The sequence below is a fragment of the Somniosus microcephalus genome, chromosome 8 (genome assembly GCF_052327205.1).
Source record: "Somniosus microcephalus isolate GS21.2 chromosome 8, FLI_Smic_1.0, whole genome shotgun sequence".
In the NCBI taxonomy this organism is placed as follows: domain Eukaryota; kingdom Metazoa; phylum Chordata; class Chondrichthyes; order Squaliformes; family Somniosidae; genus Somniosus; species Somniosus microcephalus.
In genome coordinates this window covers 53,119,878-53,133,851 of record NC_140994.1, presented here as the reverse complement: position 1 = coordinate 53,133,851, position 13,974 = coordinate 53,119,878, and the positions used below count along the sequence as shown (strand labels likewise).

At 40.9% G+C, this 13,974-nt stretch overlaps 1 protein-coding gene across 4 annotated transcripts in view; it reads left to right on the top strand.

Moving 5' to 3' along the window:
• The first annotated feature begins 245 nt into the window (after positions 1-245).
• stk32c (serine/threonine kinase 32C) overlaps positions 246-13,974 on the top strand; it is a 462,283-nt gene continuing 448,554 nt past the window's right edge. For 2 of the 4 annotated variants that reach the window (XM_085994723.1, XM_085994726.1), the window contains exon 1: positions 248-892. In XM_085994723.1, coding sequence (XP_085850849.1) covers positions 841-892 — 52 coding nt within the window. In that variant the 5' untranslated portion in view covers positions 248-840. Of the gene's footprint in view, positions 893-13,974 lie in introns of all 4 variants that reach the window. The other 2 variants (XM_085994722.1, XM_085994725.1) reach the window with 2 other exon arrangements.

Genomic DNA, 13,974 nt, shown 5'->3' with positions numbered 1-13,974 from the left:
AAGTCCAAGTGTTTTCACAATATAAATAACATTTACAAAAGCACTCGTCCCTCAGTTACGTCTCCAATTTAGTTTGTTTGGGCAGAAACCCGAATCTCATCGACTGCTCCCGCCCCGCAGCGCTTCCTCCACCTCGAAAACAGCGACCACGGTGGTCGGGTTTGCATGATTGATGGGAAAAACAGCCAAGCGCCTTTAAGGGCTCGGCGGAGCTGCCCGCAAAGTAGCCAATGGGAGCGGTCAAGGGGCGGAACTCGGAGGCGAAAGGTTGGAGGAGGTGGATTGCGATCACGGAGCGCCTCTACCTTGTGCAATGAGCAGCCCGGTGTGAGCGGGCGGCAGCGCTAATCCACGCACGCCGGGCAAGGCTGATCTTTTCCAGCAACACTGTCTGTCCATCTTTTTGCAATAAGAAAGCATTTTGACATCCACCGTTAAAAAAAAAGGTTCCCGTTCAATTTTTGAGCCATTTTCATCTCATTGTAGAGAGGAAGGTGGTGTGGTGGAAATAAAACCCAAGCCCTGCGCTCCCGCGATGTGCCAGTGTGGGAATAACCAAGCGGTCTGCCTCCACAGCCGCTGCCCCAGTGCCCTGGGCTCCAGCTAGTAGTTTTCCATTCAGCTCCCCCCCCCCCGTGTTCCTAAGTTGTAAACGTGTAGACAACCCTAAATCAGATCAGGACCACATTGCACCCGCACGCTATGGCCGTGAGACACTAAGCGGGGAGTGACTGGAAGGAGATGTTCGCTTCCAAGTACTGCACAGCGCTCCTCGTGTTGAAGCAACTAAGGAATGCCAGCGGCTCGTCTCCTTCTTAAATGTATCAGAGGTGAGAGAGGATGGGAGCGAACAGTTCTTCAAAGCGGCCAGTTTTTGATGAAAAGGAGGACGGTAAGCACCGATTGATTTCTACATTGTTGTAGTGGGGAAATGTTTGTATGTACCTGTGATAAGGCAATTCTATTTCGTTCACTTTAAAGTACCAACAGTAAATATAAATAACTTTTTTGAGTGCCCACGGTGAGGGCGAGTTTTTAAACATCTCTCGGGAAAACATTTTTCCACACTTACAGACGTCGCTTTTTCTATTTATTTAGAAAATAATAAATAGCATATAAAAAGCGTCAAGAAGCTATTGTGGACAGATGTTGTTAATCTTTGTGTATTCATCCTTGAAACCCCGAGAAAAGCCCAAATACAGCACTAACCACTATGACGGACTCCTCGGAAATACATTAGTCACGATTTTTCTATAGTATATTGTTCACTTTTTAACCAGACACAGAGCCGGAACTGTGATGTATTACCTTAAACACATTTACTGCGCTTCTGAACAGCATTATTACATTGATGCCTAATTGGATTTGTCAGTAATGTGGATAATACTATAATGGGTATTTCTTTAATGCTGTAGTGTACTTTATTGCCAGATCCTTCCTGATGTAGTGGATGCTAATCTGCACACAATGCTGTTAGCGAAGTAAACAAACCACAATCTTGTTATTGCAGCATAGATATTCACAATGCCTGTATTTTAGTTGTACTAAAAAACTTTATAATACCTGTTTTAAAAAAGTTTTTACAATGTAGTTTGGCCTTCAACTACGAAAAAAATAATGAACTTTCAATATATTTATTCCTAGCTCTGAGTTTGAGATTTCATTTAAATGCAATATTGGTAAAGTAATAACAGTGTTCTAACAAGGTGACTGCACAGTCATCAGTGATGAAATAAACAGCAGAACTCTGATTAAAATTTGTATAGCTTATAGCTGAATGATAAAGCATGCAATTTGGGCTATATAATATATTAAAAGGACCTCTGTATTGATAGAAAAACCCCCCAAAAGTATAAAATAATACATAAGAATTGTACTACTTTTGTTCTTTTGCTTTTCCATGCTGTTTTGGGTATTTCTTAACAATTTAATGCACTGGTTCCTTTCTACGAATGTTTTATCCTGTGTAGCGTATTTTTTGAAGTCCTTCGATACAATTGTTTTGCTGGTAAAAATGTTAAAAGATTTCATCTGCACCCACTGGCCATTGAGACTGGCATAATTTGTACGGATTGTAGATCCTGCGAGTTGGATGGTTTGTTTTTGTTTTTCAAGGAAAGTTTGCAGTATTGAAGGACTGGCCCACACTTGATGTTTTTAAGAGAACAAAAATGACCAAAGAAATAATTCTTTAAAGGCAGTTACCCGGGCCGGTGACACCGGGTGGGATATGAGCTGTCCAATAGGGTAACAACAGAAGATGGGCAAAACCAGTCAACATAGAAAAAGTGAAGCAAGCAGTGCAGTGGAAGGTGCGGGACTGACTGCTCCTCCTCGGATCAATTGTTTTCTAGGTTTTACTTGTACAACAGAGTTGTGTTATCTGTTGCTAATTGCAGCGATTGCAAATGAAAACTATTACCCATGTTAATCTTTTGCTACAACTAATCATTTATTAACCAAAATAAGCAAATCTATAAAAAATATATCAATTTATTTTTTAAATTGGAAAGTTTCCTGAGATTTTTTAATAACAAAGGTCCTTCCATTCTAGTTTTACAATCATGACCTCACAGGGCAGAAGTTTTGGGATCAGAACATACACATTTCTCGAAACAGAGAATAGACCCACACATGTTAGCGTTGGTGATCGACAAGAGCAGAACCAAATTTATTCCAGGGACATCGAAACACGTGTCAAGCCTGTTCCGCTAGTTAATCAGACCCTGGCTGATCTGTAGCTCAACGCCATCTACCCGCCTTTGTTCCATATTCCTTGCTATCCTTACCTAACAAAATTTTATCAATCAAAGTCTTGAAATTTCAGTTGAACCCTAACATCCACAGCCATTTAGGGGAGAGAGTTTGAGATTTCCCACTACCCTTTGAATTTTTTTTCTCCTGATTTCACTCCTAAATGGCCTAGCTCTCATTTTAATTCTGTGCTCCTTTGTTCTGGAATTCCCCCGGCAGAGGAAATAGTTTCTCTGTATCTACTCTGTTGAATCCCCTTATCATTTTATACACCTCAATTAGATTATCCCACAACCTTCTAAACTCAAGGGAATACAAGCCAAGTTTATGCAACCTCTTTGCATAATTTAACCCCTTTAGCCCCAGTATCATTCTGGTGAATATGCACCAGACCTCCAAGGCCAATATATTGTTCCTGAGGTGCCCTAAACTGAACTCCATTCTCCAAATGAGGTCTGACCCAATTCTGTACATTGAAACATAACTTCCACTCCTTCATATTCCAGTCCCCCTTGAGATAAAGGCCAACATTCCATTAGTCTTTTTATAACTTTTTGTACCTGTGTACGAGCTTTTACTGATTTGTTTACCTGGGCACCCAAATCCCACTGCTCCTCCACAGCTCTGAGTCTTTCACCATTAAGGAAATCTTCCGATTTGTCTATCATGGCCCTGAATTTGCGGTTGGAGGCTTCCCGCGGGGAAATGCCTCCGTTCCGCAAATAAAATGCCCGCGTACCTGGTGGTCCGGGATCCACGGAGACTCGCGGTCCTGGGGCTTTCCGGGTACGCGTGGGAAGAGGCCCACGTATCCCAGTGGTGCAGGCGAGCGCCTCTGAGATCACGTGGGCCGACCCAACGAATGACAGAAGGGGATCCCTATTGATGCCTATGGGGATTCCGTATGTATGGAAACCCCATAAGTATGACTGGGAATACCCCCAAAAATACCTCTACACTTCAAATAAATAAATTTAAAAAAACAATCGCATATTTAAAATGGCATTTAATTAATAATTTAAAACAAAAATGTAATTTTTTTGAAAAATAAATTTACATGTTTTAAAGGGGCTAAAAATAAATTTACCTTATTTCACAGGTTTTTAAATGTATAAATTATTGATAAAATTTTATTTTTCTGTTTTTTAAAACTCTTAAGCTGGTAAAAGCAGGCTTTATGCCTGCTTTTTCCAGGCATAAGAATTTCACGGGCATTTGCGGGGCAGAAGTTGGGCAAATAGCCCAACTCTCTGCCCGTGGATGCCCTTTTCCTAGGGATGCGTTGGATCTGTCAAGAGAAATCTTGACAGATCGCAAGTTCTGGGTTTTAGTGCATGCGCAGCGCATGCCTAAACCCAGAACTTGCGCAGCCCCAATGGGCATGTATGCACCCATAGGGGCCGGAAATTATGGCCCCATGTTTCCAAAGTGGGTGACCTCACATTGAACTCCATCTACCACATTTTTCCTCTTCACTTAATCTGTCTATGTCCCTTAGTAACTTCCTGCTCCCATATACACAACTTACTGTGCCTCCTAACTTAGTGTCATCTGCAGACTTGGATATATAACTGTCTATTCCCCCATCCAAGTCATCGATATAGATGGTAAAAGGTAGAGGTCCCAATACAGATCCCCAGGGGTACACCACTTATCACATCCTGCCAATCAGAATACATTCCCTTTATCCCTACTCTTGGGTTCTATCTCCTAACCAATTATCAACCCATGTTCCAAGATTACCTCCAATTCCATGTGCTTTTATTTTTTGCTAATAATCTGTGTGTGGAATCTTATCAAATGTCTTCTGGAAGTCTATAAGACAACATCCACCATCTTAATGACCTCCTCAAAAAATTCAACTAGATTAGTTAGACATGACCTACCCTTCACAAATCCCTGTAGACTCTGATTCCCTGCTGACTCTCTTGGATAAAAATATTAAATGCTACTACAAACTTATTTTTTACGTGAAGTACTGTCAAACCTTTTTCAATGATAATTTTAGCAAATAAAATTGCAGTATTTTGCATCTTGTAAAATGAAAAGTATAATAGGAAGTTGAAAAGTTGTTTTATTTATATTTGTCTATCAGTTGTATTCTGCATCTATTGTTTAAAGTGAAATTAAGTTAAAATGCTACACAGATTAAAAAATTCCTCTTGTTACCAAATGTACACTTAAAAAGAAAGTGAGAAATATTAGCACAAGGATTCATTGTAAACTTAAAACACTCCCAGGCAAGGTACAGCACAGGTTAGATGTGGTGCAAAGCTCTCTCTACTTTGCTGCATCAATGTGCCTTCATTCCAACATGAAAAGTGCACCAGTGTAACATTATTTTCCATTTCTCACACTAGCCATTCATGTGAGATTGACAGTCTGTGCCCAGTAGGAACTGGATGAGACTGACTAAGTCATTTCATACAGGACCCTTAGAACCAGCAGCTAGAGGAGACTATCATCTCATAAATGTATTCAAGCCCAGATCTCAGAAGTGAAAAAAGTGCTACTAGTACCTAGCCTATTTTTCATTCCGGCTGACTGTTTGCACCATCTATTTCTAAAGCTTGCAGTTAACACTGAACAAAGTCAATTGGCTGCTGCTCCATCAAATAGCTGAATCATTTTGACATGTATGTAATCAAAATAGTAAATCTGCATAACCTTTTATACATCACAGCCAATATTTTAGAATTCAATTTTTCACCACTGATATTTCAGTTTTCCTTTGTCTGAGCTTTAATCTTCACGGATGTGCAATTATCCAATGACAAACAGTAAATAATGTTTGTGTACGAATGCAAAACTGAAAACAATAATCTGAAAGGGGGGTAGAGAGAAAGCAGGGAATTATAGACCAGTAAGCCTTACATCGGTTGTGGGCAAAATGCTAGAGTCCATTATTAAGGATAAAATAGCGGAGCACTTGACAAATGGGGAAAGGATCGGACAGAGTCAACATGGATTTACAAAGGGTAAATCGTGTTTGACTAATCTGCTGGAATTTTTTGAGGAAGTAACTGGTAAAATAGATGGGGGAGAGCCAGTGGATGTGGTGTACCTTGACTTCCAGAAAGCCTTCGATAAGGTTCCACACAAAAGATTATCATGCAAAATTAAGGCTCATGGGATTGGGGGCAAAGTATTAACGTGGATAGAGAACTGGCTGGCGGATAGAAAACAGAGAGTTGGAATAAACGGCTCGTTTTCGGAGTGGCAGGCAGTGACCAGCGGGGTGCCGCAAGGATCTGTCCTGGGACCCCAGCTGTTCACAATATATATAAATGATCTGGATCAGGGAATTGGATGCAATATTTCCAAATTCGCTGACGACACTAAACTAGGAGGAGGGGTGGGCTCTGATGAGGATGTCAGGAGGCTACAGTGCGATTTGGACAGGTTGGGGGAATGGGCGGATACGTGGCAGATGCACTATAATGTGGATAAATGCGAGGTTATCCACTTTGGGGGTAAAAACAGGAGGGTAGATTATTATCTAAATGGCAATAGATTGGGAGATGGGGAAGTGCAGAGGGACCTGGGTGTTCTTGTGCACCAGTCACTGAAGGAGAGCATGCAGGTGCAACAGGCGATTAAGAAGGCAAATGGTATGTTGGCCTTCATATCAAGGGGGTTCGAGTATAGGAATAGGGATACCTTACTACAGCTGTACAAGGTGCTGGTGAGACCGCATCTGGAGTATTGTGTACAGTTTTGGTCGCCCCATCTGCGGAAGGATGTTCTTGCCATGGAAAGAGTGCAACGGCGATTCACCAGGCTGATACCTGGAATGGCGGGAATGACCTACGAAGAGAGATTAAATAGTTTGGGCTTGTACTCACTGGAGTTTAGAAGATTGAGAGGGGATCTCATCGAAACATATAAAATTATGGCAGGCCTGGACAGGCTGAATTCAGAGAGAATGTTTCCAATGGCCGGGGAGCACAGAACCAGGGGCCACAGTCTAAAAATAGCGGGCAAATCATTTAAAACAGAGATGAGGAAGAATTTCTTCACTCAAAGAGTGGTGAGCCTGTGGAATTCCCTGCCACAGAGGGCTGTGAAGGCTAATTCAATAAATATTTTCAAGAGAGAATTGGATATATTTCTGAAGGCTAAGGGGATTAAGGGTTACGGAGAAAAGGCGGGGACGGGGTACTGAACTGGTAAGATCAGCTATGATCTCAGACGAAGATCAGCCATGATCTCATTGAATGGCGGAGCAGGCTCGAAGGGCCGAATGGCCTACTCCTGTTCCTATCTCTATGTTTCTATGTTTCTATGAAATCCCCATAAATCCCTTTCACAAAAAAGCAAAAGTAACATCGATTATTATAACATGGTGGGAAAAGCAAGCGGCCACATTATTGCCTCGTTCAAATCAAGCCAAGATGCACATTTTTCTTAACACTGCCAGTAAAACAGTTTCTAGAATTGTGTAGGTATTTTTAATCATGGAACGCCTTTTTTATTCAGTTTTTTTACTACAGTTTTCGTGAAAGCAATTTTTGCATCCAATTTTACAATGTCACTTGCAAAAAACACTAGTTGATTTCTTAGTTGCATAAGTTGTACATTAGAAACATAGAAACATCGAAGATAGGAGCAGGAGTAGGACATTCGGCCCCTCGAGCCTGCTCTGCCATTCAATGAGATCATGGCTGATCGTCCAAATTCAGTACCCTGTTCCTGCCTTCTCCCCATATCCCTTGATCCCTTTAGCCTTAAGAAATATATCTAACTCCTTCTTGAACATATTTAATGAATTGGCCTCAACTGCCTTCTGTGGTAGAGAGTTCCACAGGTTCACCACTCTCTGGGTGAAGAAATTCCTCCTCATCTCAGTCCTAAATGGCTTACCCCTTATCCTTAGACTGTGACCCCTGGTTCTGGACTCCCCCGCCATCGGGAACATCCTTCCTGCATCTAGTCTGTCTAGTCCTGTTAGAATTTTATAAGTTTCAATGAGATCCCTTCTCATTCTTCTAAACTCCAGCGAGTATAAGCCCAATCGACCCAATCTCTCCTCATATGTCATTCCTGCCATCCCAGGTATCAGTCTGGTGAATCTTCGCTGCACTCCCTCCATGGCAAGAACATCCTTCCTCAGATAAGGCGACCAAAACTGCACACAATACTCAAGGTGTGGTCTCACCAAGGCCCTGTACAACTGCAGCAAGACATCCTTGTTCCTGTACTCGAACCCTCTTGCTACTAAGGCCAACATACCATTTGCCTTCTTAACAGCCTGCTGCACCTGCATGCTTACCTTCAGCGACTGGTGCACAAGGACACCCAGGTCTTGTTGCACTTCCCCTTCTCCCAATCTATTGCTGTTCAGATAATAATCTGCCTTCCTATTTTTGCCAACAAAGTGGATAACCTCGCATTTATCTGCCAATTATACAGGGATGCTACAGTATCACACACACATACAGGCTTTGAGGTACTATTTTCTCATTTATAACTCTAAAAATTGCCAAGCAATTCATGCTGAAAACTAATTGGATTGAGGCAGCCTGGCACCAGATTTAATTTTGTTGTAAAATGTACCTCACCAAGTGAACATGATGCTGGCTTGGTGGAGTATTGCATCTTCCCTGTTAAGCCTGCTTCTAGGTCTTGCTGGGCCATGCACTATCCTGGGGCTTGTGTGCTGATGAGGGCTCCTTCCCTTGCCAGAGAATAATCACCCAATCATGGTCATTTCTATTTCTCTGAGACGACTCTTCCCTTCTCTTCTTTCCGCTTCCCCCGCCTGCCATCCTTCTAGCATGTCTCTTCAAACCCTCTGTGTGAGTTCCAAAGAACTTCCTTCCTGCTTGTGTCCTTTTGGGGAATCCCCCTTGATTATCTTGCTGCCCCCCTACTTGTAATGTGTCATAGCCACTTCTGCATTGAAATATTCAGCTGAGCACAGAATGTGGAACTTCCTAATCTTGTGAACTAGTTCAGTACAAATAAAAGGAAGAGCTTGCATTTATATCTTTGATATCCTCGAGATATTCCAAAGTGCTTCATTGCCAATGAAGTACTTTAACAGTGCAGACTGGAGTTTGAATGCATGACCTTCTGACTCAGCGGTGATAGTGCAAGCTGATACATGATAATAATTGGTAAATCCTCACCCTGCAGAACTTGTCTGAGTATCTCAGTATATCCCAATGACAAGTGCCATTATAAGGAATGAAGCATCAAGTAAATTAGGGAGTGAACACACAGGATGGGGGGAGGGGCGGGGGGGGGGTGGTGGTGGTGGATACATGAATCAGGTAGCAGGTAGAATAGAGGTGATTTGGTGGAGTTACACAGTTACATAGGTGGGAGGTTGGGAGCTGAGCATTGGCTTGTATGTGCCCACAACCATGAGTACTTTTAAGTAATTCTGTCACACATTACCACCCCTTGTTCTCTAAATTCCAATCTTGCTAGCTTGTGCATAAAGAACCCTCAGAAGATAATGATGCAAAAGGAGTGATTACAAGGTTTGTTATCTAACTTGGTGGTTCAGATGTCACTATGAATTACAAGAGCAAAATTTGAAGGGTGTGTGTTAGCTGAACCCTGTGGCTAGATGATAACCGTGAAATTATTTTGTTACCTGCTACAAAAACTGCATATGTTAGTTTGTATTGTTTGTTGGTCTTCGTGTTTTCAGTATGGTACTGTGCTTGGAAGCTATGCACACCTATATTAAAATATTTTGTGTCTGTCTGCCTGTGTGAATGTAGTATTGTACATTTTTAATTCCCTCTCGTGTTGCTGATAGGTCTGCGCTAACCATATGATTACGTAGTCACCACAAACCAATCGCATCCCCACGATCAGTTCCACAAGAATGCATAAGGCAGCTTTTTAAAAAAAAAATTGAACTTCTCCCGATATGTTACAATTGTTTTTATTACCTTTTTTTATTTACTTCGCTTTTATCTTTAGCTTTTAATTTTAAACTTACTTTTAGCATTTAACAAAAAAAATCCTGCCTTACTCTAATCTCTGTTACAAGCCCAGTTGTGTGCCGAGATCTCAGGCTGCCTTCCCACACTTAACCCAAATTTCACCGGGATATTCCCTCCTCTTCGAGCTTGGTGGCAGAGCAACAGCTGGGAAATTAAATACAGTTAATTTCAACAGCTGATTCAAAGTGGACTTATACAAAAATACACAAAGGAGCAAAAGATATGAAAACAATGAGAAGCAAAACAAAATTTTAAAAAATGATAAAACAAAATGAGAAAGAAGAATGAAGAAACTGCAATCGGTATACAAACTTGTGCATACAGAAAGACAGAAGACTGATGCATACAGATAGACATTAAGACTGTATGAGTGGATACACAGAGAGTGGGAAACATGGAAAAAAATAGAGAAGCTAAAAGAATTGACTCACAGAAGTGCGAGACGCTAAAAGAGAGAACAACTCTGAAACAGACTGATACGGAAATGTCAAGAAGAGAAATATCACCAAGCAAGACAGAGAAAAGGGGCGTAGGAAAGGTTGAAAGACAAATGGATAAATAGAGGGTGACACAATGAGAGAGTAGGAACCAGCAGAAATGACAGTTATATGAAGAGAGAGAGAGACATTTTATATTTCTTTTTGTCTGAGTAAATAGGAGATCAAATAATATTTAATTAATTTCTTAAATGGTTTCATGCTCCAGTTTTTTAGTTACCTGGTTTTTGTCGCTTGGGCATTTTTGTGGTAAACTGACAGCTGAGAGCTGTGCAGTCCAATGCTCAGAAATTATATAAGGGTCTGTGATGTACTTAAATTAAGGAAATCTATTGTAATCTTCAGTTGATGTGAACACTACGATTATGCCATTGGGCTAAAACATAGTCCAGAGTGTGTGTGTTCAAAGCTGTGATAGATTGAGAGTTGGGATGGTGGTTTTAATTAGACTGACTTGGCCAGAGAGAGGCTTAGAGGGAAAAATACACACAAATGGACAACAGCTGACTCTCTCTGCTCTGGGTATACTGAATGAAGACCATTCTAGCATTAAAGGTGCGAGCATCTCTGGTTGTGATGGACAACCAGATATGGTATGTGAGAATGTACTATTTTTGATAACTGCTTCATCTAGTATTCCAACTAATACCAACTTTAAACAATAGCAAATTTCAAAGTGGAATCTTGATACTTTGTAATGTATTCCAACAGTTTGTAGTCACTGCCATTTAATGTTGAGAACTGACGAATAATGATTGTTCATATAAACTACCTACTTAGTGGGTAAATAAATGTAATTTGTTTTCCAGGAACCAATCAATAACACTTGCTTTACTGGCTCTGGGCAGATATCTTACAAACTTCTTTCCAAATTCTTTTACTGGACATGTGCAGAATCCACCAACCTCTTCCCCCCCCCCCCCCCCCCGGGGCAGCATAACTGACTAACCATGAGCAATATCATGCTGAAATATACCTGTAGTATATGTGTATCTGCAATCCTAGGCATCTTTGTTCCCCTTCTCTGTTGAGATTTTTACCATTTAGGTCAAGGGTGGCCAACTGGCTTCTCACATCTCATGCAGCTCTTTGCACCTAAACACAAACTCAGTCATGTTGTGAGAAGTGCTGATTGATCACAATGAATTGGCAAGTGTTATTTTCATCTTGTCCAGCCTAACAACATATTTTGAATTGAGATTAATTAAATATAATTCATTTTAGCCCAAATGTTTCATCATATTGGACCTGCAGTGCACACTTGTTATTTAAAGATATTGGTTGGACAACAAATGGGGAAAAGTGTTGCCGCAACTATGAGCAGAGACCTGTAATGCATTGCTATGCTCTGCATTGGAAAATGTCAGTTGCTATTAGCTGGAATGGAGATACTGTTCAAGGTTTATCAAACAAGCCACTGCAAGTAACTGTGTGAGAGCAAGGCAATGAGATACATATGGAACAAATAGAGAAGAACAAACATGGGAGAGAAAGGAAAAAGAGAGGTAACAGCAAGAAGAGGGAATGAAGAGATGGGGGTTTGAAAGACATCATAGGAAATAAAGGAGAATGAGAGGGGTAATAAGATGGTGAGGAAGGAGAGAGAGAAAATAAATGGGGACAGTGAATATGTGGGAATAAGGGAGAAAAATAGAGGAAGGGAATTTTGTGCATGATGTCATCTGAAAGGTAGGCCACATTGAACTGTATTTGCCACATACCTGCCCATGTCCTCCTGTGGTATCCTATATTCATCTTCAAAGTTTGCCATGACTCTCATTTGACATTGTCAGGAAATGCTTACGTTTTCCCTTGATGCCCACGTTCAAATCATTTATGGTATATGTGGCATTGAGAGGACCTAACATATGCCCTTAAGCCATGTCACTTGCCAATATAAGAAACATCCATTTACTCTATGCACTTACTATGCTGAAAGTTTCCACAGTGACTTTTGGCTGAATGTTAGTGGAAATTCTGCAAAAAAAATGAAGGGGGAGGATGGAGATGGAGACTAGTTGCAAACTGTTGGCTTCGAGATTCCTGATCTAATGTAAGTTGGTTGTTACGACAAGATAATGTAACACCAGGCTACATTGCAACACTCTTGCTAATCTTGAGGGCATCAGGTGCTACAGGATTGAACGGTTTGACATGACTCTGAGGGAAAGATCCACACTAGATCATCAAATGTAACTAAGCAGGACATACCAGAAATATTCTGCAATTAGCAGGGAAGTGAGTTCAAAACACTGTTGCATTAATCAGTAGCCAATTTTAGATAAGGCAGAATTAACAGCATTATCCACTGGAAATGCATGGGCATTGTAATAGTTTTCTGTTTTGTTACAGTTTATATTCAAGTAGATTTTATAGCAATTAAAAGAAGAGGTAGGCGGATTTAGGGACTTTTCTTTCATCTCAGTGACCTGGCATCCAGCCCAACCCAGACTGATGGGATGAAAGAATACTTTCTTCCTGATTGCTGTAAGGACAAAAGACAAATCATTTTGATCAATTTCAATTCAGTTGTTCATTGATGTGAGTCGACAACACAAAACTAGCCAAAATTCAGTGGCACTAAACTGAGAGTTTTACTCTGTCTTCAAGGTTGATCCCTATGGGAAATACAAGCATTACAATACTTTGTTTGGGGTTGGTCTTCTGAGGTTAACTTTAAGGTGGAACAGTGTAGAAGGAGCTTTACATTGGATTCACTCAAGTTGGACTTACATAGAAACATAGAAGATAGGAGCAGGAGTAGGCCATTCGGCCCCTTGAGCCCGCTCCGCCATTCAATGAGATCGTGGCTGATCATCCAAATTCAGTACCCTGTCCCTGCCTTCTCCCCATATCCCTTGATCCCTTTAGCCTTAAGAAATATATCCAACTCCTTCTTGAATATATTTAATGAATTGGCCTCCACTGCCTTCTGTGGTAGAGAATTACACAGGTTCACCACTCTCTGGGTGAAGAAATTCCTACTCATCTCTGTCCTAAATGGCCTACCCCTTATCCTTAGACTGTGACCCCTGGTTCTGGACTCCCCGACCATCGGGAACATCCTTCTTGCATTTAGTCTGTCTAGCCCTGTTTAGCAATCTTAGGAATAGGATGCTGAAGAGCCTATAACAACCCACCCCCTCTCTGTGTACAACATGTACACTTCTGATAATGGTGGGCACTAACCTCAGTGAAATTCATGTAATAAATTTTAAAAATGAACAAACTTTGTAATTATATATGCATTGGATAAATACTATTACAGGGTGTTACAAATACTCCATCTGCTGAATTCATCTTCCAAATACCTGTGGCACTTTAGTATCCTTTTTTATTTCCAGTATATTCCCTGTGCAGGTATTGTATGCTGTTACCTCTCGATGGCTAAATCTGCTTTATGGCTGGATCCCATATTTGCTCATTTTCATTCCTGGTCTGTATCCAGCACCAACAGATGATTTGCTGAGATACAATTTTGGAACAGAGAGTAGTTTGAGGGCATATTGGCAAAGTATGTCATGATATTTCTGTGACTGTGCAGCACAATCTTACCAGAACCACATCTTGATCAGCAATGCATTCTGCTTGAAGCTTTGTATTGGTTAGTACCTGTACTTCAATATTTTGATTTTGATTGTTCATTGAAATCAATGGGAGCATTTGTCTGCTTATGAAAGTCCTTCAACATGGAAAAAGATATGGTTTTATTGCTATCTCCTGCTCCTATTTCTTTTACTGAAGAATATCATGCATGGGTA